The 27,636-nt window shown below is 35.3% G+C and overlaps 1 protein-coding gene across 1 annotated transcript; it reads left to right on the top strand.

Moving 5' to 3' along the window:
- Positions 1 to 332: 332 nt before the first annotated feature.
- LOC6044062 lies at positions 333 to 27,485 on the top strand. The gene is made up of 5 exons (XM_038265255.1): positions 333 to 1,165; positions 24,590 to 24,779; positions 24,843 to 25,117; positions 25,177 to 25,347; positions 25,418 to 27,485. The coding sequence occupies exons 2-5, from the start codon at positions 24,611 to 24,613 to the stop codon at positions 25,604 to 25,606; spliced, it is 804 nt and encodes a 267-aa protein (XP_038121183.1). The 5' UTR covers positions 333 to 1,165; positions 24,590 to 24,610; the 3' UTR covers positions 25,607 to 27,485.
- The last annotated feature ends 151 nt before the right edge of the window (positions 27,486 to 27,636 follow it).

The raw sequence follows: 27,636 nt of genomic DNA, 5'->3' as shown, positions 1-27,636 counted from the left end.
TCTTTTTGATTCTTTTTGATTCTTTTTGATTCTTTTTGATTCTTTTTGATTCTTTTTGATTCTTTTTGATTCTTTTTGATTCTTTTTGATTCTTTTTGATTCTTTTTGATTCTTTTTGATTCTTTTTGATTCTTTTTGATTCTTTTTGATTCTTTTTGATTCTTTTTGATTCTGTTTGATTCTTTTTGATTATTTTTGATTCTTTATTGAATATCATTTTTGTTTGTTTTCCCGTGACATCGTGAAAACTCACCACCCCAAAAAAACATCCCAGCGTGAGGAAAACTCGCAGGGAAATTATGCGAGCTTCGATGCCGCGATTCAGACGAGTTTTGACTACGCTCGGGAAAACATTCGCGGCCTGCGCTGTCTGTCTCTTCCACTCCCCCGAGCTTCAAAGAGTGGAAGTGCGTGCGTGTGAGTGAGTGTTTGTTGGTGGAGGAGGAAAATTTTCCAGCTTGCAAAGTTGTTGCAAAACTTGTAACGCTTCCGATTTGGAAAAATGGGGAAAAGCTTTCAGCGTCGATCGGGAAAAAATCTTTTTTGAGAGGATTTTTTTTACGTTTTGAAAAAAGTTCTTCCATTAAGTGCAAAATACGTAAGGAGCATCACCATCGAAATAATATGGATTCCCGAATCATGGAGCCCAGTCAAGAAAGTGAAGTAATTGTGTAACCGAAGAGTTTTCCCAGCCGATGGAAACCGGTGAAGGTTGGAGTTGGCAAGGGAATCGAGAGATGAAAAAGTGGAAAATCATCCCCCGAAAATCGAGCTGAAGTGAGCCAGCATATTTTGGGCAGCTTTTCCTGTGAAAATAGCAGGAAAAAATCGTTTCATCCGGAAAAAAGAAGTAATCACCGGTCATTAATTAGGGCCCGATCAAAGTGAGATTAAGGGTCACTCTATAAGCCTCAGAAAAGGGAAAAAATAGCTAGAGGTGGCCAGCAACATATGGCAAGGGCGATGTTTTTGCTCCAACAACGTTATCAGTGTCGATGTCGTCGCGGTGAACGATAGTGAAAAGTTGTCGCCGAAGATTGTGGTTTTTGGCTTTGGCTGTGTGAGTGCGTACTCTGCGAGGGTGGATTCATCGGCTGTGGCGTAGGGAAAATCAATTGGATACCGTCTGTACGCGTGTACTCTGTCATCGATTGGTTGGGAAAAGGTGAGAAAATATGGGAAATATAAACATTAATAATTTATCTGAAACGCCAATAACTTCAGTCGTCATTTAAAAAATAAACCAAACAATCAAACAAAAAAAATATTCAATTATGAAACCAAAATTTATTAAATCTTTGCAGGCCTTGTTTCGCCATTATATCAATAACTTATTGCAGTTCCAAAGGATACGTGTGGCATTTTCTGCATGAATCACAAGCTAAATATTCAAAACCGGTGCCAAAACCAACTTCCATTACGGACGTATCTCTATCGGCTCGCTCTACTCTACACAGGACACGACCGATGACGATAGAGGCAGCAAAAATTCGTGCCAAAGTACCAAACTTGCTTCCGATTGCATCTCAGCCTCGGTCGTCCACCCCCATAGATTGGAGGGGGCGTTCATCTATTACGTCATATTTAGGAAAATCGTATAATTGTTTCGATTTCGTCGTAATCTTTATTTGTATGCGATTCAGACACAACATAATTTTAAAGGAACTAAAGTGCATAAGGCTAGAGACAGGGATGACCTCTCACCGAGTGTCGTCACATAAACTGATGACCCCTTTTTCGGCCGGAATGAGGGTATCGAGATCGGTGTAGAAAGTTTCTTCTGAAAATAATGGCATCGGACGACATGCAGTCGTTTGTTTATGCTTCAAATTGATGTTTTCGGTCGGGGCATGTCGAAAAGTTAGCAAATTTTGGATATGAATAAGCTTGAACTGCAGCTTTTAAGGTAAAGTTGACTTGAATCAGATAAGAATATAATTTAAAATATAGGAAGCAATTCTGTTTTACCAAAACTACCTTGAATAAGAAAACACTGATACTGAATTTCATTCTGACTCGAAAATTATTCTAAATATGGGTGATTTTGAACATAATCAAAATACGTTATTCACATCCTCAATCCAAAAAAAGAGACAATAACTAATAATTAACATCAAAGTAATCCTAAGGGGCCATCCATAAACCACGTGGACACTATACGAGGAATACTGATTGAAATACCAAACAGGTACCAAAATTGCGTCTTTCAATTACGGCATTTTTTTTTTTTTTTTGAAAAAGTTACTTTTTGCGTTTCTCTTTGTTTCGTCGTCCGTGTCTGTCGCGGGTGACCATGAACGGCCATGATCAACGACGACCATCTTTTTCAAAACTTTTTTTCGTAAAATCGCGATAACTCGTGATGTTTATAAGCAAACCTCTTATGTCTATACATCAAAATTTTTGTAATTGTATGCTCTACAATTTTGTAGAACATTGTTACACTCTAAAAAATAACCCTGAAAAGTTAGAAAAAACACGAAATTTAAAAATGATATTTTTTGTTCTAAATGAAAAAATGACCCTTCTGGGTCAATGTAGATTCGAAAAGAACATTAAATTTCCCATAAAATGACATATTCCAAAAAAATTTACAGTCGAGTAACGGAAAATGGGAGAATTTTTAAAACTTTTTTAGTGTTTTTTTCGATGAAAAATACGTTTTTTCAGAATTCTGAGCACGCCATCAAATCGGGCGTCTAATTTTACATAAAAGTTCCTTTGACACCAAATTTCTATCTCATCACCGTTTCAGGCTGCAAATTATTGAAAAACACCTCTTTTTTCGCATGTTCAAAAATGGAAGGGGTCGTACCGCCCCTCCGTCACGAGATATCAAAAAACGGACCTCGGATTCGTGATCAGGAACAAAAGTTACCCCTTAGGACAAAGTTTCACGCAAATCGAAGAGGGGTCGGGGCAACTGCTGTGTGAGTTGGCGGAGAATTACCCATATCTAATACGGAGTTATGATTTTTTGAAAAATGTAGTTTTTATAAAAATCGACGAAAATGATCATTTTTTGGACCACCCTAACTCGGCGTAGGTCACCCTAATGGCCAAATAAAAAAATACAGGTCTTATTATTTCAATCAAGGAACCCCCAACAAATTTGAGCCCGGTCGGAGAACTTTTTTTTCGAATCATGCTGTTTTCGTGTGGATTTGCTGTTTTGTTACTAAGAACGTTTTACCTACACCCCAAAACCCAGAACGCTCTCCTTTTCTCAATATTTTCTCTTTCTAATGGCTTGCATAGACATTTTCATTTGCGAAACAGAGCTTTAATAGGAGTTTGACTTTCGTCTGCTTTTGTTTCCGAGAAGGTTGCTTTCCCATAACTGAGGATCAGGAGAAAAAAGTCAATCGATTCAAGGGGAGCGTCTTTAATTACGTTACGCAGTTGGTGGGGGAAGAGGGAGTCAAAGGCTGTGTTATGCTCCATATTTTTTTTTAATTTTGTATGGAAATTTTGTAACGAGAGGGGAGGGGGTCCAAAAGTCATTTTATTTGCGTTACGTAATAAAAGAACGCTCCCTACATTGTCCCTCAGCTATTAAAAGTTAAAGTCTGGGTGCTGAAAAGACAGACTGCATAACGTAATTTTCGAAAGCTCCCCACTGCTCCCCACTAATACAGCTGCACTACAGCTGTAAACATAAACAAAGGCTATGTTCAAGCTCAAGCGTGACATATTTTTTGCTGCTTAAGTGAATTGTTTTGAAACATTTTGGATCTGTTGATATTAAAGTTTTTGCTGAAAAATTGCTTTGTGCTTTTTTTCTTCGTAGACTAAACGATGGGAAGCCAAAAAAGGCCTTTTTTGTTTTTCACGTGATGACAAAACCAAAATAAATTATAGATCGATAACAATACTTGCCACTTCTTGGTAGCATTTTGCGAACAGTAAATTGGTTCCGCTTTGACAGTTCTAAATTGAGGCCGCTTTGCGAACCACTATTCTGCACCCAGGTTAAAGTCAATGAGAGCGGAGAAAAAATGTCAAATTTAAACCCTCATCTTCAAAATTTAAAAGCAAAAAGTATCACAAAAATGCATTATTATTATTATTATTATTATTATTTTTAAGTAATGCTACTGTGAACTTTTTTGGCAAAATAGCGAACTTATGAAAATATATATATTCCTCAAGTCGTCTTTTTCCCATCTGTGATCCAAAGACTTAAAATTTATAGAGCAGCCTCACGAATAAACGATAGAAATTGCTGCCTTAAGGCTTTGGAAGGCATCATTCCAGATCGACCATTTGGCGGCCATGTTTGTTTTAGAAAAACATTCAAATCTTGATTCAGAATGTTTCAATCAAAAAATGGTTTTCTTTGTGTTGTTTTTAGAAGCGTTTAACATGTAGTGATTATATTTTCATTTCAATTTACTATTTCTGTACGCTGAATTCAAAACCATCATTGACAGTCATTGCCCCAAAAGTGAAAGACACCATCTACCACCTTAATAGTTTATACAATGCAATCAATACAACCGATTGTACACAGTTTTTCAAATAAAACTTAGATTAAAAAAATATCAACAGTTTCTTTAAAGGACCTATAAGCTATTGTCTTTTATATGTTTATAGGACCTTTTCAAAAAAAAACTTTAGATATTTTTTTTTGCCCTTTGATTTTAAAGGGAATGTATGAAGAGAATGACTTCCAGTCGTATGGATATTTTTCTAAGTAAACTTTTATAAACACACCAAGCAATCGTATTGATTCTGAATTTAAAATCTATAGCTTATCTTCTAGCTAAAAATTGAAATTTTGTGTCACCATTATTCAAATACATTGTAAACAAGTATATTAAAAAACGGAGCAAGGATCTTAAAACATTCAGGCGTTTGTCCAAATTTAAATACCTCAAGTTCAATTCAAATTGTATATCATAAATCAATCTAGTTGTGTTCCAAAATGTTGCAACTTTTTTCTCTCATCTATAACTAAGTCCAAGAGTTCAGTTCCACCCACAAAATTAATCACCTACGATAAATTTTACTCTGTAAAAAACCTCCCACTCAGTCATAAATCCAGCAAAAATCAGCTGCTAATAATAAATCCAGAAACTTGTTTACAAACATCCCGACTATGCCTACACCCCCACCGGTGAAAAAAAAATCGTCAAAAACTTAGCCGACCATGAAGGTATTATCTTCTCGTTTATGTCGTCAGCGCTGCTTCCATTTAGCAAAATAAAAGCAAATAAAATTGCTCGCTTCATATTCCCGCAAAAATATGCTAAAAATATTTTCCAACAACTCGCTGCATCTCGCTTTGGCGCACTTGTCCTGTCCTACTCTAAACGGCCATTCACTGCCGATGCTGGGCTATTTATAGCCACTCCGCGAGCAATAATCATATCGTCACACACAAGCACACACACACACACACACATGTGGAATAGATTAAGTAACTTTATTTTTATTACAACGTGCCCATTTCCATGTTGGATTTTCCGCGAGAAAAGCAGCCCCGGCGCATTCCGCAAACAAACACTTGGGCTGCTTGGAAAATGCCAAAAAAAAGTGGGGTGGAAAACCTGTTTTTCTCTTTTTTTTCGCGCGCTCGTTTACGAGCATTTGTGATTTTCGCTCAGCTTGGGTGTGCAAAAATGCACAGTCTGGAAAATTGGAATGGAAATTTGCGATGCTAGATAGCAGGTTGTGTGAAATGCAACTGATGGGGAAACAATATTTGGGATATAGGTCCGATCAGTCGGGCCTGCAGTAATGTATACATTTTTGTAATCAGAATTTTAAATAAAAATTTTTAAGGCATTGACAGCCCTTCTCGTCATCCCCCTCATTTTCTTAAAAAAAATCGTATATGTCTCTTTTCTTATGGGAAATGATGCAGGGAACATTTTTCCTAGAAGCACGCAAAATGATTGGAAATAAGGAAAAAAGGTTATACAGTCGACTCTCTGGTTGTCAATATCCAAGGGACCGTCGAGGAAGAGAAGCATCCGTTTACAGAACGATGCAAAATGAAGACTCGATTGAAAATATTTTTTTCTTGATACCCAGCTATGGGAGGGAATCATGGCAACGTTCAGCAAACAAACACAAACAAATGTCAGACACCCTTCAAACTTCGTTTTGCAAAGAAAAATGTCTGTGCAAGCCATGAGATAGTGACAATATTGACAACCGGAAGAGATTTCTAAGGCAAACAGAATCCAAGGGACCGTCGAGGAAGAGATCCTTCAAGCAAGAGAAAATATGAAGAGAATCGAAGTATGTAGTTTGAAGGGACTGAAGAATACATCGGTAGATGGAGAAATATTGATATCGAGAAGATCGACAGCCAGAGTGTCGACTGTAATGGTTTTATTGGAATTTGGAAAATTTTCTGTAAAAATTTTGCACCCTCTTTCCCAAAAACCACAATGTTTTCGATATTGAAATCATTGTTTTGGTGAATTCTCTTTTGAGAAATATTTCCGGGTCCATTGAATATAAAACAAACTACAAAAAGTGTTATTGGTTGGGTTTATGCTCAACTAAAAATCACTTTTATTAATTTTGGATTTTGGCCAGACTTTTCTTAACATTTAAAGCTCAGTTGTTTGAGATTAACTCAGTAAATTTGCATACATTTAAACATTTTACTGATTTGTACACAACATTTATGTCATTACTAATAACTGCAACTTCAAATTAACATTGCCCAAATGGAGATAAAAATTAAAGAAAGGCTAAGAAATAGAAACCGTGTGATTGTATTTAAACTGCAGATCTACAAAGCACACCACATCAAAGCACACTATGGGAAATTGGAACTTTTTGTTCAAACGCTCCTACAGGTCTGGGAAAATCACGCGCCAACTTCTGGTATGGTCAGGCCTAAGGGGAATGGTCTGGAGAACACTTTTCCCGAAGAGAGCATATGGATTCGTTGTCCCTAGACCTGGCGCATCGGCAAACAATTCGATGTCTCCGGAATCAACGGTTTTCCCTCAAAAAGCATCAAATTTTCCTTAGCATGCTATGAAAGCTTGATGAACACCGCGACGCCATACGTCAGACAGCTACCACGTGGGTGAGAAACGGCTGGAATATTCAATTGCAAACCTTTTTTTAACTAGAAATTGATTATTTCGAGCAATCCTGACATTATTTATTCAAATTCACAATCTTTGCATAGCAAATTTGTATTTTTTTGCAAATATTTCAACCACGTGGTAGCTGCCTGACGTATGGCGTCGCGGTGTTCATCAAACTTTCATAGCATGCTAAGGAAAATTTGATGCTTTTTGAGGGAAACCCGTTGATTCCGGAGACATCGGATTGTTTGCCGATGCGCCAGGTCTAGGGACAACGAATCCATATGCTCTCTTCGGGAAAAGTGTTCTCCAGACCATTCCCCTTAGGCCTGACCATACCAGAAGTTGGCGCGTGATTTTCCCAGACCTGTAGGAGCGTTTGAACAAAAAGTTCCAATTTCCCATAGTAATTCCCATGTAAACTTTAACCCTGATGCGCGCAGCCAGTTTACAACCAAATGAGCTGATATTTGACATGAAAGTCCCTATGGGCATACCCTACAAGGGGAACCGTACTAAAACTGGATCTGAGAACTTTTTGAAAAACGTACCCACCCTAATACTCAATGGGCCCAGAAACACTTCTCAAAAGAGAACTCACCAAAACAATGATTTCAATATCGAAAACATTGCGGTTTTTGGGAAATAGGGTGTACAATTTTTTCCAAAAATTTCCCGAATTCCAATAAAACCGTTATAACTTTTTTCCTTATTTCCAATCATTTTGCGATCTTCAGAAAAAAATGTTCACTGCATCATTTCCCATAAGAAATGATATGATTTGAACCATACATAATGTCCACGTGTCCGTAAAACAAAACAAAATTAAAATAGGCGAAATTTCGTCCCATAGGAAAAATGTTCAAAAACTTCAAAAGATGATGTCTTTAATTTTTCCCGACCAAAGAATTTCGTTCACTCCGCAAATAAAAGGGGATGTTCCATACTTTCATTGGCATTAAATAGTTGTCTTGCTATTTACACCGTGGATATACATTTTCAAAATTTCATATGTTCATTTTGTTTGACCATAAGAATTGCATTGTAGGAAATTTTATGGAAATAAAAAAAATAATATTGAAGAAAATTATATAGAGGAAATATACCCATTTTAACCACACTAAGCCGTTCGACCAATTCTCATCACTTTTGCCGTTTCCGCTATTAAATCGACATTTTCAGATGTATCAACAATGGTGAGTTGCTTGCTCACTTTTATTTGAGCTATTTATTACTTTGGAACAGTCAAAAATACTTTATTAAAGCTGTAATTCATGATCAAAGTGCTGATAGGCCGATAATAGAAATAGGCTGAGAAAGGGTATAGTTCCCCTACTTGTTTTTCTATCATGAGTCAATCTGTTAGGCTTATGCCGATTTTCAATGCTTATGCTATTTCTAAAAAAGACCCCGTGTATCTTGATAAGAAATTCCTGATCGTTTCCGAAAATACCCCAGTTCATAATTGACTTTTTGTTTTGTTATATTTTTTTATATGAATTGAGCCAGAGGGTATTCCTAATGTCTGTCTTAATTGACACCCTAACGGATAAATTTAAAAATTCCTTCTAAGAACAAAAGCTAGTTTGCAATTAAAAACATTTAATTTCCCATGTTGATTAATTATATTATTAGCAAATTTTTTTCAGTATTTTGTGAAAGAAAAACACCACGCAAAAATATTTACGAAATGCCACGATTTTTTGTCCATGCCCTGTTATTGGTTCATGGATTATATTCTCATGAAATTTAAATTTAATGAAAAAAGAATTTTTCTGAGTGTCATATAATTTGCCTTAATTTTTAAACTTCCGATACTTCAAAAACTATTGATTTTGATTTGTTTTTGTGTTTGTTTTTGTTGATTCGATTTTCAATGTTAAAAAAAACTACAACTGCGAAAAAACTTTCTTTTTTGCAAAACATTTTTTTTCGGAATTGGCAGATATATTGCATAACAACTGGACAGGTGTATAATACTATTTTGAACACTATTTGCTCTTAATTTCAATGTTTATACATTTTTTTTTTAATTTTTACCGAATTCGATAATGCAGCCCGTTTTCCAATTAGAAATCATTTTCAATGAGAAAAGCATGACACTTTGAGAGCATTAAAATAATGCTATTTAACAATGTTTTCCTTATTATAGTTAGCTAACTTTAAAACCTTTTCAATATTTTTCAAAACTTGTTGAAATCTAATTCTTGACATACTTTGAACACTTCTCTGCCAACGTCAGTTTGGCTCCATACACATCCGTTTGTATTCAATTCGTATTTTCATTTGCAAAAAGAAATCTTAAACCTATCACAGTCACGCCAGCTATCAATTTCTACCCCGTTTTAAGATATTTTTTTCTATGATTAGACGTTAACTGCCCTTGTTCGCCCCAGATCCCTGTTAAATGAATTTTCAATGAAATGCAAGGATGATATTTATGATTTTTGCTATATTTTCGACAAATATTTTTTTCAAACTTCCGAACTCGTTTTCCCAACTTGCCGATAATGCATATGAGACATGAAATCATTTAATAGTTTTAAAATTTACCAAAAATAATCAAAAGTGCAAAAATTTGAGTGATTTAATTACAATTTTATTTAAAACATTTTAAAAGAGGTTATGGTATCTGAATTTATATCTGTGTTCCCTGCTTGAAGTTTTCGTGACTTTTCAGAACAAGAAATCAGTTCTGTCTAAATAACTTTATTAGTCTAGAGGTAACCTTCTACGAGGTCACTTTCTATCCTGACCCTTTCTGATGAGCTTTAAGTGCTTTGGTGTGCGCCCCCGGGGCAACACTTTTTCCATTTCGGCATCTTTCATATTATGGCCAGTTTTACAACGTGTGTCCTTAATCCCCCCTGCAGCATTCCATATAATGGTGCTCAACCAACGTGCCCACCCCCCCAAAATAACGTCATCGTCCTTATGTACGGAGGACACAACAGTTTCCTTTTATCTTTTTTATGTTCCCCCTTTTTGGCCCAGGTTCTCGTTTTTTTCCACCTCAAGCACCAAGAACTTGTGTACTACTTAACACCCTCGCCCCTCAACAGAAGCTGCTTGCCACTTCTCACCTCTCGTTTCTCAGCTCCCTCCAGGGCGCAGACCACAATCTAAATTGGTGCCAGTCACGAAATTCGTGCATTCCGCGTGGCCACAAAAAAATGAAGCTATGAGCTTCCAGATTACGATTGTCGGTCGGATATAGTGCGAACTTCTTCAACCTGTCCACAGGTTCGACACGACAGAAATGAACTCATTTGCTTTCCTCCGTAATTTAGAGGCAAATTTATTCGGCCAAGAGGGTCCTGTTGAATACCACCCTTTAACCTGTCCACAGCCATGCCAAATCATAATTTAATAAATCACGGACGAACCGCACTTGTAACCCTTCAAACCTCATTAAGTTTGCTGATGAGCGCAGCACACGATGTGCAGTTTGGGATCGTGGATGCACAGCACCAGAGCTAGTTGTACTAGCAGCTGTTGCCAACCCTTTAAACTATAATGTCAAGTCCCGAAGTTGGTAGGGCATGCATGCTCGACATTTGGGAAGCATTTGGTTTGAATCTTTAAGTTGTAGAAATCACTCAAATTTTTGTACTAAATAATGTTTACTCAAAATTTACACAAACACAACAATTTTAATTTTTTAAAAGGCGAAAAATAATCTTCACAGAAAGTCAACTTTGCCCAAAACCCGTGAAACTACCTTAACGGATAGAATTATTGCCAAAATAAAGTTGCCGGCCGGCAGAAGATAACTGGCACGGAATGCCAACAACTGGTCACGACAAACCGCCGCCCAGCGTGAATCACGCACGGAATATTCGCACCGCGAAGACCCCCGAGAGGTGTCAGGGAAGATTGATGGATTGTCTTGATGTCGGTAGCTTTATGGATACCAATATGTTTAAAAATATATATTTTATATAAAAACACAACTAATGAAAATTGGTACGATTGCCATGTGTACATACTTCAACACAAGGGTGCCCAGAAAATAATGACCACCTGCTGAGCGAAATTGGTTAAGATTAAAACATTGGCCATTTTTATACAGAAATTTCTTTTTAAAATTGATAATAACTCTTAAGGATCGAGTTCGACAGCGAATTCAATATTCTACAAAGTGCAAGCAGCGTACCTTGCAAGCTAAACCGTATGGAGGTTTGGTTTTTCTTACATTTTCCCCATTTTTCCCATACAAGCTTCACCTTCGAGTATAAATGTGTAAATGTTGACCGATTTTGCTTGTATTTGGCCCAGACTCCTTAGCTCAAGGAACAATATTTAGCTTGTGGAGCGAGGTAAAGAAAAAAAGACCATATTCTAGGCACCCTGATCAACATGAATACATTTATCAAATTTAGTATATTTGGTCCACTTAAACAGTTTCAGTTGCAAATATTAGTCAACCTTCAAAATCGATTCAAAAAATCAAAGGGGAAACAAAATATTTTTTCAAAAAACTTAAAAATTTTCATGGAATTAGAAGTGTAATCAACTAAAAACAATTTGGAATACATTTTCCTGCTACTCAAATCGCTCAAAACTCTTCGATACTTAGATATTTTGAAAACTATTGATTTCAAAGCAACTGGCCAAGTGTAGAATGCATTTTAAAACACTTTTTTCATTCAAGTGTTAATACCTATTCTTGCAATTTCATTTTTTTTAACGTCATCATCTCGGTACGAGAATTGAACTCACGACCTCTGGATTGAAAATCCAGTACGCCGCTAGTCAATCCACCTACAGTCATGCCCCGGATTTGCACGCCTCGGTTTTGATTCGTCCAACATGGGAGACACTTTCTATAATCGTATGAAAAATCATGTAAACATAAAAAAATATTGTGTTTTGGAATTGGAATGATGTCAGCTTTCCATTGCACTTATGATTACATAAACATTTTAACAAAAAAAACGTATTTTTCCTGTATTTTTAAAATATAATGTTTCTCGAAAATATACACCAAATTTTTGTTATTACAATTTTTCATACATTTCGAATGTGATTACATTTTTTTAAATACTCAAAACTCTCACAAAACTACGTATTAAAAAAAATACTCAAAATTTCAGTTAGGGGTTTTTTCATAAATTTCGAAAATTATAACACATTTTTTTAAATACTCAAAACTTTCACAAAACTTCGTACTTTCGAAAAAATACTCAAAATTTCAGTTTTTTACAATATTGTTATCAAACGATCGGGATTTTTTTCTAACATATCGAATGTAATAACAACATTTTTTTGAAAATACTCAAAATTTTCACAAAACTACATATTTTTTGAAAAAATACTCAAATTTTTAGTTATTGGTACCCATATCGTGAAAAACTTAAATTTTGAGTATTTTTCGAAAATATGCAATTTTATGAAAAAAATAGTATTTTAAATATCTGCTCATTTGATACCCATATCATAAAAAACTAAAAAAAAAATCCAAAATACGTAGTTTTGTGAAAATGTTAAGTATTTAACAAAAAAAGTTGTCTTTACATTCCAAATTTATTCAAATTTTTATCCCGATCATTTGATACCCATGTTGTTAAAACACTGAAATTTTGAGTATTTTTTCGAAAATATCGTAAACTGGGGTGACTTTGATAGCCCGGGGCGACATTGATAGAAATTTGATTTGGCCACTATTTTTGATACATCCAATGTAACAGTCACATTTTTGCATATATGTTCGATAATAAGCTTTCCCTTAATGCTAACATACTCAAAATTCTCAAAAATGTTTAAATATTAATTTGACGGGCATTTGAAAAACCTATCAAATTCACCCCGGGCTATCAAAGTCACCCCAGTTTACGGTACGTCGTTTTGTGAAAATTTCAAGTATTTTCAATAAATAAGTGATATTATATTCGAAATGGTATGAAAAACCAAAAAAAAAAATCATGCAATGGATAGCTGCCGTCATCCCGATTTCAAAACACTTTAATTTTTTTATGTTTGCATGATTTTTCATACGATTATAGCCAATGTCTTCTATACAGTCCAGGCTCGATTATCCGAAAATTTGAGTTCTACGACCCCATTTTAATCAAATTTGAGTTATTGATTGCCTTTTAAAAATTAAAATGCATTTTTTCAATATTGCATCGTCGCCATTTTGGCCACCATCTTGGATTTAAAAATTCTTAATAATTTTAGCGTAGTTTAGAGGTCACACCTATGCTTAACAATCAAAAATTAGACAACGAAAAACAATTTTTTTCGTGATTCGATTATCCGAAGTGAAATTTTTCCGACGCCTTCGGATTATCAAGTCTGGACCAAAATCACATAAGCTCTGTATTTCAGTTATGCACGCCTCGGTTTTGCATCCCACATATGCGGTGCTAAACCGAGGAATAACTGTATTTGGTAATGCCTTATTCACTCGTTACCAAAAATAGGATCCAACTTAGAAAAAGTATAAATAATAACATGATTTAGGGTTGTCAGATCTTCACTTTTGGACTTTGTAGTATTTTAATTTCTTATCAAAAACGGGTCTCATGACGGATCCAAACACTATCACCATTCCAAATGAATCTGATACGACTGCAAAATTAGTTTATAAATTCCCTTGAAATTATCACTTAGGTGACCATAACTTGAGATAGGGTTGTCAAATCATTATTATGTTTTGGCTCATTCGAACATTTTTAACTCATTATTTATGGTAAAATTACTCAAAAATGAGGGAATATTCAACCTTCCAAAACCTAACTTTTTTAAACTGTGGAATGTGGACCCAATTCACTACATTCTTGGATATGAACAGTCTCAGTTTGATAAGCTATCTCGTTCACGTTACTAGGTACTTCACACTAACGTGGTTCACGCTGCCAATAATTCAGGTGCTAGTTTTATCTTATTGTTAGCCTAGCTTAGTTGGGTAGAAATTACTAGAAGTTCAGTTTAAATTCACATAAATCTTAGTCTAAGGTCCAGGTAAAATGCTCAAAATGTCATTTAGTCAGAACTTGTACCGATACAACGCATTACCAACTAAAGCCGACCAGATGGCCCGGCACCAAAGAGGTCCAGTAAACGTAAGTTACTACACTCAACGCCCGGTGGTTGGTCACTTTTTCGTTTGACACTTTTTAGTTTGTGTACCTCGTTGGTTTGACAAAGTCAAACTAAAAAGTGACGAACTGTCATTTTCTACACGGCACTCACGCACGCTATCAAAGCATAAGTTTGATAGTGTGTGTGAACTCCGTGTAAAAGGGTTGTCAAACTTAAAAGTAATCCCGTTCGTTTCACAACAGTTGGTGTCAAACCATCGTGGTTTGAGTGTACTTATCTAATGATCAAAGCCATTGTTTATGCGAATTTTCTAATACATTTGCTTATTATATCCTTAATTTGTAAATGGCACTGGAATTTTGTAATTTGCCAGATAACGATGGAAATACATGTAAGACTATTGATTGATTTGGGTGATTATGGGTGATTTATTGGACATATTTAAACAAAACTCTAGATTTTTAGAGCAGATTTTTTGAACACTAGTTTCTAACCTTCTTCGACCCCACAAAGTCTACCTTCTTCCCCAGCTCGTTGGCGGTGGAGTGCAGAATTTGGCACATTTTGCTCGACTCATTAGTCGTCAGCAAATGACGTGATGTTTCACGTGCGTGCGCGAGATGTCTGCACTTTGCCGACGACCGACAACACACAAAGTTCTGCGAGAGCGGTGTCTTCGTCTGATGTTGGTTATTTTTAGCTAAACAAAAAACACACACACACAATTTCTGAGTCTGGTTTGGGGAGGAAAACACCAAAAATAAACAACAACAGGGCCAAAACGCCAAACTCGACAGGAAAAGCGTTGTAAAACAAAGAGGAGTTGGCGGTGAAAATAAGTGAAAAACAAAAGAAAACAACAACAAAGCAAACAAAACAAGTAGTGCGTTTTGAGGGGAGATCTCTCGTGTGACATGAATGGGATAGGTCATGGGTAGATGACGAAACTAATTGACCAAGTGTCGAGAATTTGTTTCAACTGTGAAAATGTTTGCTTGAAATGTGAAACGCGCGAAAACTCACATGGTACAGCAGCAGCTGATGACGGTTGTTTTGATTGTTGTTGCTTGCGAACGTCGAAGAGGGGAAATTAGAAAGGAGAGCGGAAGTAGTTGTTACTTCAATCAAACACCTTTCCAGGAAATTGCTTTTAGAGTTATTGATTAAACAAGCTCCTGGAATTGAAAAGATTCCTTGAACGGTATCGGAGTACTCGATGATTGATGGACAAAATTTATGAATAACTATCATTATACATTGAATTGATGTAAAGAAAATATAAAATAAACTATTTTATACCATAAACGATTTTTTGAGATTGTTTGATGCATGAAAACATTGTTAATGATACAAAAAACACTCAAATATTTCTTTTAATTTATTTCCGATTAAAAATTAATAACTCAAATTACGTTTGAACATACAGTCATGCTCCGGTTCTGCACAGCCCCGGTTAACTGCTTAACTGAAACACAGAGCTTATGGGATTTGGTCTACAAGGGAGACATTGGCTATAATCGTATGAAAAATCATTTAAACATAAAAAATTATAGTGTTTTAGAATTGGGATGATTACATGAAAACTTTTACAAAAATACGTATTTTTCCTGTATTTTTAAAATACAATGTTTCTCGAAAATAAACACAAATTTTTCGTTATTCCAATATGGGTACCAAATGATCGGGATTTTTCATACATTTCGAATTTAATAAATAACAATATTTATTGAAAATACTCAAAATTTTCACAAAACTACGTATTTTGGAAAAAATTCAAAATTTCAGTTTTTCTCAATATGGGTAACAAAAGACCGGGGTTATTTCATACATTTCCAAATTCATAACAATTTTTTTTTCTAATTCTCAAAATTATCACAAAACTACGTATTTTTGAAAACGAAACTTGAATTTTCATTTTATTAAATGATCGGAATGTTTCATACATCAAAAACAAATTACATTCCAGTAATATTTTTTTTAATACTAATTTTTCTACAAAACTGCTTATTTAAAAAAAGTCAAAGTTTCAGTTTTTTTTTGAATATGGGTTTCAAATGATGAGGATTTTTTCATAAATTTTTAATGCAATAACATTTTTTTGAAACTACACAAAACTTTCACAAAGCTAATTTTTTTCAAAATAATACTCAAAATTTCAGTTTTTTTTACAATATGGGTATAAAACGATTGAAATTTGTTCATACATTTTGAATGTTGAGGGTTACCAGGTCAAAGTTTAAAAAAACTGGCAAAGTAGCAATTAAAAATCTGTAAAAATCTGGCAGACGAAAATCAAACACGGACGAACGGACATGACACCAGTAACAAATTTTCTTCAAATTTCTGAAGCAAACTATCACTTGCGCCATCTCCATTCAAGTTGTCGAAGTAGCATCGCGCAATTAAGCATGCTTCTCAAAATTTCTTATGCAACAATTAATTCAAACATTTAGCATTAGTATGGTGCTAGAAACAGTTTTTTGGCATTAAGTTTGTCTTTATGATTCTATGTAATTTATCATGGAACCTAAAATTGCCGAAAAAATAATAGAAATGGTATTTTAAATATAAATTCATAAGATCATTTCAAAAAATGCCCATGAGTTTGCATCATCAGCTGGCTTTGTTTACATTTTAAACCACGTGGCGCGAAGATTTTGACAAAAGCGATCTCGCTTGCGCAGGTTTTCGCCAAGAAGAAGTAGAAGAAAACCTGCTTCAATTTTTGAAACCCCGTGTCATGTCCATTCGTCCGTGGTTGACCTGGTTTTATAGCCTCAAAAATGATGAATTTGGATTTTTTTTCAATTTCATATAACCTTGTTCATTTTAATCAAAAAGTTGTTCAAAATTGGCATAAAGTGAAAAATCTGGCAAAATCTGTCAATATCGGACACAGAGAAGGGTAAATCTTTATTCTGGCTGACGCTTGAAAAATCTGGCATTCCCAGATTTATCTGGCAATTTGGAAACCCTGGTTATAACATTTTTTTTTTTTTTTGAAAATACTCATAACTTTTACAAAACTTTGTATTTTCGAAAAAATATAACAAATTTCAAAATTGGTTGCATTTTAAATTTTTGATAAAATCTGATCATTTGATACCCATATTGTGAAAAACTGAAATTTTAAGTATTTTTTCCAAAAATACGTATTTTCAAAACTTTGTTTAAAAACTATAATGAAAAAATCCCGATCGTTTGACCGATATTGTAAAAAACTTAAAATTTGAGTATTTTTTCAACAACACGTAGTTTTGTGAAATTTAAAAAAAATAATAGCTTTCGAAATACATAAAAAAAGCCGATCATTTGATACCCATAACGTAAAAACTGAAATTTTGAGTATTTTTTCGGAATTTCGTACCGCAAAACGGGGTGACTTTGATAGCAAAATGAAGAGTACAAATAAAATACGTAGGAATTGTATGGAATCGTACTGACCGGGGTAGAGAATGATTCATGGTAATTCTAGAAGAAGTTTTCATTATAGTTTAAAAGGTTAGTTAACTATTATTAAGAAATCGTTGATGAATAGCATTATTTTCATATTCTCAAAGTGGAAACTGTGTGTTATAACTTTCGAAATGTATGAAAAAATCCCGGTCGTTTGTAAAAAAAAAATTTATTTAATTATTTTTTTTGGAAAATACGTAGCTGTGTGAAATTTTTGAGTACTTTAAAAAAATATTATATCTTTCGAAATGCATGAAAAAATGACGATCATTTGCTACCCATATTGTACAAACTGAAATTTGGAGTATTTTTTCCGAAATTCGTAGTTTTGTGATTATTTTTGTTAAATCCCGATCGTTTGATACCCACATTGTAAAAAAACTGAAATATGTGGTGCTAAACTGAGGCATGACTGTACCATTAATTGAATGATTCTGAAAAACCAAGCGCCTCCATTAAATCTTCAGTTCAAAGAATGAATCCATGGAGGCGTTTGGTTTCTAAGAGTGATAACTTTGATTTTGTGTCTAGAAATGAATTACAATTTAGATTAGGTCGATTAGATCGGCTTCAAAAAGCCCAAATCTCACAGACTATGACGAAAAATCAGCAGTTATTTGCAGTAACTTTGAAAATGTTGAAATGATTTCGATTTCAATCATTCTTCTTGGAAATGTTATGTTGCTTTTTGACTGTCCAAATCAGTCTGTCCCTAATTCATTATAACTCTGTCCCAAAACACCCACAACTCAATCCAGTGCACACGAACCAAATTTACATTTAAATGAACGAGAGCTTTCCCACGAATTCCCAGTCCAACCATAAGCTGCACCCTGTCTGCGGTCTACTGGGTCCATGTCACTGGCCATGAATTATTGAGAATCCATCGATCCACCGTGTCGAAAAAGCCTCCCAAAAGTGTAGAGCGCCGGAAAGCGCCTGTAGGAGCAAACGTGAACCGTTTAGTGTCGAGGAAATCGCACTTGAAGTGCACCACCTCGTCAAGCACAAGCCTTCTCACATCTGGGACGTGACTTTTTTCCGGTTGGGCCCGATTCGAGCTTGAATTTAGCCACATTTGCATTGCTTTTTCAGCTTGATTTGGAATGCTCGCTGGAAGGTTGGTGGTGATGTATCCTCGTTCCAAATTCTTTGGACAGTGGTAGATTGTAAGATGAAAATGGTCAAAAATGGAAATTTTCTTTCTGATTGATATAGTCAGAACGAATAAATACAACAATTTTTCTTGAAATGTATCAAACACTCTTGCCTATCTTGTTTAGTCACGATTGCTCTAATCCCTTTAACTCATGATTATCGGTCATCAACAGGCTCGCCATGGTCCGTCAATCTCCCAGTTTTCTCATGTAATGTTCCTCATATTTCGTCCGCCTTTTTTCGATACGGATTTAATCGGCTCAACTAATTGAAAGACTCGAACGTTGACTAAGAAACACAACAAAGGAAGGACCCACGACGAGGACGATAAATTCATTGAATTCTTTTCGCTTCTTTGTTATGCTTCATTATAACGGAATTGATTCCATCCTCTGGCGAGTGGGTGCTAACGAACCGAACAAAATCATGATTTAATTTGTTTCTTTACGGCCTTTACGATGGTGTTTTATTTTTTGTTTCGTGCACCACCCTCTAGGATGAACCCATCAAACCACCTGCTGCTTCCGCGTGAGAATGAAAGCACTGTCCGGAGGGAAAAAGGCACCGTTTAACAGTCACACCCGGAGGTGAAATTGCTTCGCTTTTGTTATTAGCATAGATCACAATTGTGATAACCAGCATAATGCGCACCTAAATGGCACGGGGAATTTTAAACGTTTAATCTAGATCTGCAGCGGGTAACAGTTTGTAAATGTCTTCAGCTTGCCCCTAAATAATGCTTTATGATAACTTGGCAAAAGAAACTTTTTTTTAAAGGCTCACGAGAAGAAAAAATAGCTAGTTTTTTATTTACTTTTTATTTCTAAAAGTGAAATTCCTGATAAAAAAAATCAACTCGATGTTCAGAGAAAAACGCTGACAAAGTTTGACACTTCGCTTTGCGCATGGCAAAATTTCTAACTTAAATCTTCTCTTACTCAGTTGAATCATGAAATATATTCATAAAACTTTCAGGAGTGATTGAAAATCATCTTTTTAGTGGATTTCATAAATTTTCTGTAATATAAAATGTAACCCCCCTTTTTTTTTTGGTCTGAAATGGTTAAGCCATTACAAATTTTATTTTTAGTTTTTGTCACGGCTACAGATCTGAAATATAAAAATTGTGGGTTTTACGAGCGGTTTCCCAGTGATGGAAGACACAAATTTTTAAGAGCGGATACAGACATCGCTCATGTATTTCAGTAAAAGAGCTCTCAAAAATCAGACTTTGAGTTCCGTGTTTCGGGCCAAAATTCAATCGAAAGAGCGCATCTAAATCTTCAATTTAGTAATACGATTTTTTCCTGGGACGAATCCTCGACGTGCACGATTTTTTTAGATTTCTGAGAAAAGCGTTTTTCCAAAAGCAAACCTTAAACCTTTCTTTTGTAAGAAAGGCAAAAAGGGGGCAAAAAAGTCACTTCTGAAAATTTTAATTTTCGCTAAAATATACTAGTTTAATTGAATCTATTGATTGAAAACTTCTTAAAATGCATTGTATTAAATTTTTTTGGTGTGTTATGTTAATTGAGACATTTTAACTTTTTTTTTAAATTTTGAGACAACAAATCGTAAAAAATACATCAAACTTAAGAAAAAAATATTCTCATATTTTTTTCCATATCAGTACTATTGCATAAAGCATTTTGAAATACTTTTTGTTTTAAAATTTCAAAAGTTGCAATATACTTTTTTGCAATTCCGCTGTAAAACTGTCAACATTTCCTGTCCTTCTGGAGAAACGAAATGGCATACTTTTCCTACCAAAAATAACAGAAAGGAAAATTAATACCTTTCAATACCAGTGCTGAAAAGTTCTACTTTTCAGCACTGAAATGGGTGCTGAAAAGTTGAACTTTTCAAAACTATCATCGAAAAGTAACATTTTTAAATATTTTTTTGTTTTGAACGGTGAATTTACTAAACACATGAATGTTTGACATAAAATTCCATTCGAGAAGTGTTTTTCGGAATTGCAAAAAATGTTGTAAGCAACTCGTTTCAAAAATTGATTTTTTTCAGCACTCGTCGTATTTATCCAACTCGGTAAACCTCGTTGGATAAATGTACGACTCGTACTGAAAAAATCTTCTTTTTGCAACTTGTTGCATAAACTACTATTTTGCAATTCCGTCTTGAAACTGTTTACTTTTCCTGTCATTCTAGATCGACGAAACAGCCTACTTTTCTGTACCACAAATAATAGATTCAGATAGAAACACTTTTCAAAATAAATGCTGAAAAGTTCTACGTTTCAGCACTGAAATGGATACTGAAAAGTTGAACTTTTCAGCACTTGTTTCGAAAAGTAATACTTAGTGCGTGCGGGACAAAAATCCCGGGATTTTCCGTAAACCGGGAATTCCCGAATCCCGGGATTTTTAATATATGTCCCGGGAATTCCCGAAATTGAAAAAAAATCATTTTTTGGTCAGGATACTCAGATTTTGTTGTGGAAATAGATGAGCAGTTGAATACATAGTAATCGATAATATTTTTAAAGCATTAGCAAATTTGTGTTCGGCATATATCAACATTTATTTGGCTTATAAGGGAAAATTATTAAAATTTTAGTTTATTTTTCATTAAATTTTATCTATTTTTTAAATATTTACATTCAATGATGATTTTAAACTTGAATAAAATCATATTTTATTATTTTTCTTCAAGCATCGGCATCTGGAGCAATTTAGGACAATAGTATTGAATTAAGACCACATAATGTTCTGATATTTTTTAAATTAACAAAACAATTAGTACACAAATTTTCAAATTTATTGCTCAAAAAATTTTGTACCTATTCAGACTGCAGTTTCGATTTCCCCCAGTTGGCGGTAGTGACTTAAAGATAGTTTGTAAAATATGTTCTAAACTTTTCTAAAATTTTACATTTTACATTTACATTTCACATTTTAATTGTTATCGTTTCTTGTTTTTTTTTACAGTTTCAATGATTTTTTTAGCTGTTGTGGTCATTTCATATAAAAAAAACTAAAGAAATATGTTAACAAGAATTTTTTGATTATTATTATGAAATAATTTGAATCACATTGGATTAAAAATATGATTCATTAAAAATCTAAAGCATAACAAAGATCAAAAAACAAACATTTTTAATATTTTTTAAGCTAACTAAAAACTGCTGTTCTTGTTCAGATTGTAGTAAAGATTATCACCAATTAACAGTGTTGAGCTAATTTTATGATTGTAAGCTTGAAAAACATAATAAATTTAATAAAAAAACATATATTTTATAACTGTTTAAAAAATTTCTCGGGATCCCGGGAATTCCCGGTATTTGAAAAATATTTTTCCCGTTTCCCGGGAAATTCAAAACCCGGGAAAATTGGACGCCCTAGTAATACTTTTCAACATTATTTTGATCTGGATTGACTAAACCAATGGACATTTGACTTACAATTCCATTCAAAGGGTGTTTTTTTTTCGAATTGCAAAAAATGTTGTTTGGAACTCATTGCAAAACTTGATTATTTCAGCACTCGTCGTGTTTATCCAACTCGGTGAACCTCGTTGGATAAATTGAGGACTCGTGCTGGAAAAAATCTTTTTTTGGAACTTGTTGCATAAACTACTATTAATTAATCGACCTCATTAAAAACAATGGATTAAATATGTTAAAAAGTAATCTTACCTTTTACATTCACAAATATTTTTCTTGAAAAGAACACAGATTTTCTTGAAGAATGAATTCTTGATGACATGCACAACACAATTTCATTTTTAGATGGAAAATCAAACGTGCTATCGAAAATTACTTTACAAATATTATGATAAAGTGCGCAGTTTTCAATTAACACGCATTTTTAGGTAAAAAGTTTAAAAAAAACTATTTTTTTCAATTTCAAATATTTTATTTATAATATGAAGGAGAAACTAAAAAAAATGCTTAGAGGCATAGTTTGATACACTTTAAAAATTACTGCATATAGACTTATTTTCACATAATATAGAGGAAAAGTTAGTAAGAAACACGGCCAAAGTTGTCCAATAGAATAAAATACATTTTTAAAAACACTGACAAAGTCACATAAAACAAGTCACAGTTTCCACCTAAGAATTATATTAAACTTCAAGAGTTCTTCTTTCCAATGCTTTTTAAAGATAAAAAAGGTTGAAAAATTGATTTTTATGCAAATTTTTAGATCAAAGCCCGCCTTGAGGTGAGATTGTGTTGTAGAGGGTTAAATTTATAAAAAAAAAACTAACCTAATCCACCTATGTGGTTGGAGCCTTCCTCACAACAATGGCTGTGCACAAGTTTCATCTATTTTTTAGATCCGGCTTCCAAAAAGTACATAGATATCACTTAAGTGGCCATATCTAGAGACAGGGCTGCCAGATCTTCAATGTTTTAGACTCGTTGGAAAGGTCTTTTGATAACCTAACCAACAATGGGTCGGATGGTGGATCCGGACATAGTTTACATACATTTGAGTGAGATCCGGCTTCAAAAAAGTACATCAATATCACTTAAGTGGCCATATCTAGAGACAGGGCTGCCAAATCTTCAATGTTTTAGACTCGTTGGAAAGGTCTTTTGATAACCTAACCAACAATGGGTCGGATGGTGGATCCGGACATAGTTTACATACATTTAAGTGAGATCCGGCTTCAAAAAAGTACATCAATATCACTTAAGTGGCCATATCTCGAGACAGGGTTGTCAGATCTTCAATGTTTTGCACTCGTTGGAAAGGTCTGTTGAAATCATAACCAACGATGGGTCGGATGATGGACCCGGACATAGTTTACATACATTTAAGTGAGATCCGGCTTCAAAAAAGTACATCAATATCACTTAAGTGGCCATATCTCGAGACAGGGTTGCCAGATCTTCAATGTTTTAGACTCGTTGGAAAGGTCTTTTGATAACCTAACCAACAATGGGTCGGATGATGGACCCGGACATAGTTTACATACATTTAAGTGAAATCCGGCTTCAAAAAAGTACATCAATATCACTTAAGTGGCCATATCTAGAGACAGGGCTGCCAGATCTTCAATGTTTTAGACTCGTTGGAAAGGTTTTTTGATAACCTAACCAACAATGGGTCGGATGGTGAATCCGGACATAGTATACATACATTTAAGTGAGATCCGGCTTCAAAAAAGTACATCAATATCACTTAAGTAGCCATATCTCGAGACAGGGTTGCCAGATCTTCAATGTTTTGGACTCATTAGAAAGTTCTTTTGATAAGTTAACCAACAATAGGTCGGATGGTGGATCCGGACATAGTTTACATACATTTAAGTGAGATCCGGCTTCAAAAAAGTACATCAATATCACTTAAGTGGCCATATCTCGAGACAGGGTTGCCAGATCTTCAATGTTTTGCACTCGTTGGAAAGGTCTGTTGATAACCTAACCAACGATGGGTCGGATGATGGACCCGGACATAGTTTACATACAGTTAAGTGAGATCCAAATATATGTGAAAACACATTTTTATACATAACTTTTGAACTAGTTATCGAAACTTCAATCTGTATAAAACTCGATCTATGGGACCCTTAACCAAGTCGAATGCAACAAGTTTGGATCAAATCGGTTCAGCCAGTGCCGAGAAACATGAGCTAGTTTGTTGGTCACATACATACATACACACACACATACACACACACATACACACACACATACACACACACATACACACAGACATTTGTTCAGTTTTGGATTCTGAGTCGATATGTATACATGAAGGTGGGTCTACGACGTTTTTATACGAAGTTCATTTTTAGAGCAGGATTATAGCCTTACCTCAGTGAGGAAGGCAAAATAAAGACAAATAATTTTTACTCATTTCTTGAAAATAAATCCATAACATAATTTTCTAACTTTTCAGAAATCCTCCCCAACCGTCACCATGATGATGATGGACATCCTGCGGTGGCTGCCCGGGGCCTGTGGAAGCCTCGGCCCTGCGCTGATCCCGCCAGCTCACATCGCCGTGCTGTGGTACTTCTGGCAGAACTATTCCCGCTACGTGGACAAACGGTTCTGCTCCTGCTCGTGCTGGGACACGGTGTTCAAAGGTATTCAGAAGCTTGGTGGAGTCGCATGGTCTTTAACCATTCTGGTCTTTTGTTTTTTTTCAGGAACTTACGAATCGGGCATTGCGTCCTACAAGCACATGTACTTCAACGCAACCCAAAACACGATGAAGATGTGGCTGCTGATCGTGGTGGGGGTGATATCACTGTACGAGTGTACCAAGTATCTGACCCAGCTGTTGCTGCAGGGTCGCGTCCGGTACACGATGATCGTGCTGTTCCTGCTGTCGATCTTTTCGCACTATTACGCCTGGTGGGCGTACCTCAACTACTACAACGACGAGTACTACAACCAGTGGAACCATCAGCTGTTCTTCACGGTGAGTTTGAATTTAATCACAATAGAATTGGTCAACAATTTATTCCGATTCACTCCCAGATCACCGAGCTCATATCAACCAGCTTTGTGCTGCACCTGGCCAGCGTGGACAACGTGGTGACCTCGCGGAAAACGCTCGCCATCGTTGGCATCGCGATCCTGCACATCCTGGCCAGCGGTGTGGACCAGTTCATATCAAACGTGTTCCGGGGCGAGGGCTATCCCCATCAGGTGAGTCTCCGGTTCTAGTTTTTTGGTGGAGACGCATGGTGATTTGTCTCTTTCATTTTGTTTTCTCAAGGTGGTCCGCGATCTCGGCTTCATGATTCCGGACGTGATGCACCTGGTGCTGCCCCTATGGCTGCTGCGGCAAACGCGGAAGGAGAGTTTCAGCACGCGGCCCTTCTACCGGGATCGGAACCTCCGGCGGGACGTGGTCCTGATGTTCTTCACGGTCGCAGTATTATTCACCATTTGCTCGTTTCTGTAGAAAACGAATCGCTATCCTTAAAAGTAGTATGTAATAGAACAATCGTGTTAAAAGCCATGCTTTAAGATGGCCAAAAGACTACTCCACAATACATTTATATTACAAAAATACGTGCTATCCCGAATTCTTCCATAAAAAAACTAAAACACACCGTAAAATGTAGAATAATGCAAGTGTTGCTAGACGAACGAATGAATAGGGCGTGTATGAGAGTGCAAAGTAAAAGTAAATATACAATAGTTGGAATTTTTCGTTTTAGAGGAATAGCCCACGAAACGTTCTCCCCGCGTGCGGTTTGAGGGAAAGCAAAGAAGTCTACCAAAACTGCAGTGTTTTATTAAATACAAAAATGTTTTGTTTGCAGCAACATCAGTTTTTCTCCTTTGAAAAATGCGATGTATTTTTCTCGTTTAGTGTTTTCTTGAAATTGAAGAAGCAAATAGCAAACTTCCAACTCAACGCTCCAAATAGAAGGAAACATTGTCTGCCAAGAAACGCTCACAGCTGCAGTAGAATTTTATCTATGAATATCAGAAGAAAAACACCGTATGTAAACCCAAATCATTGTAGTAGCCAAAAACATATCCCCTAAATTCTACTTATCAGCAACCCGTTAGTGGACAAAGAACTGCTCCTTATTGGAAGGCCCAAGAAAATAGAAATCGAACTGGAAAATCAGCCACTTATCCTTAATTGTTCATATCACCCGTCACGCAAGACTATTTTTTTTCGTCGGTAGCCCTCCTGTATCAGTAGTTTAAAAACATAGCAAAACTCAAAGTCTATTTAACGGGGATTTTAAAGCGCTAGTTATCCAAGGAAACAATCGTGTAGAGAAGGAAATCTATAGAAGACTTAGGTTGCGGTTGGTTGCCAATAACTTTTCAACGACTTTTTATCAAAACAAAACAACAGTTAAAGTACTTTTCCAAGCAGAATATCGACTTTTAACTTTTACTAGTAGCTCTTGCTGTCGACGTCGTCGTGGTGGATCTTCCCTAGAAACACACAAAACTTACAACACATTCATCTAGCGAAGTAGAGACAATAACAATGTAATTAACATTTAATAAACCCGCTAAGGGATGCGCCAACGTAGTGGATAAAACGAAAAGTAATGCTTGTTTGTGCGTTGGAGACATCGATTGTGATAGTGTGGCTGTTTTTGTTATTTAAAAAAAATATGTTTACTTGAGTTGTCCCCCTAAAATGTATGCTTTAATTAGAAACCCATGAAAAAAATCATTGATGAACGCCTGGGGTGATATTTGAGTTGAACAAACTAAAAATTTTCCGAGGACGTTGGATAATTGAATTTGGACTGCAATTAATTTCAAAAATGTCTTGACCGTCCCTGATGCTAGTAATTTTCCAGGTTCAACTCGGATCGATTTGCAGTCTTCGACGAAGTTTTTGGGCATAGGATTACCATAAGAATCTCACACTTTTCTTCATACATTTTTACTAAAATCGAAACGTAAAAAAATGTTAGTTTGTTGAACCTGAGCAATTGTCTACCAAAACCGGAAATGGAGAATATTTGTATTTTTTTAATTTATCTCAAACTTTGTGGGGGCCTTCCCTATTACCAAAGAAGCCATTTTGTGTCATTGGTTCACCCATACAAGTATCCATACAACATTTTGGCAGCTGTCCATACAAAAATGGTATGGAAATGGAATTTTTTGATTGATTTTGTGGCTTCGGCAAAGTTATAGGTAGGTATTGTTGATGACTATTGAGGAAAACAGGTACACGGGAAAAAATATTTGCGGATTTTTTTATTTACTTTTTTCACAAATACTCAATATTCCAAAATACATATTTTTTGATATTCGAGAATTTTTTGAACAAAAACCCACAACTTTTGAGCCATTGATTTTCTTAGATCTTTTCAAAAACAATATTTATAAAAAATTGAATCAAGACTAACATTTTAAAAGGGCATAAATTGAATGTTTAGCCCTTTTAAAATGTTAGTCTTCATTAAAAAAATTTGTTTTCGAAAAGATCAAAAAATTTCACGAATG

This window comes from Culex quinquefasciatus, chromosome 3 (assembly GCF_015732765.1).
Source record: "Culex quinquefasciatus strain JHB chromosome 3, VPISU_Cqui_1.0_pri_paternal, whole genome shotgun sequence".
NCBI lineage: Eukaryota > Metazoa > Arthropoda > Insecta > Diptera > Culicidae > Culex > Culex quinquefasciatus.
Note: the sequence above shows the minus strand (reverse complement) of the source record. Positions and strands in the feature narration are given on the sequence as shown.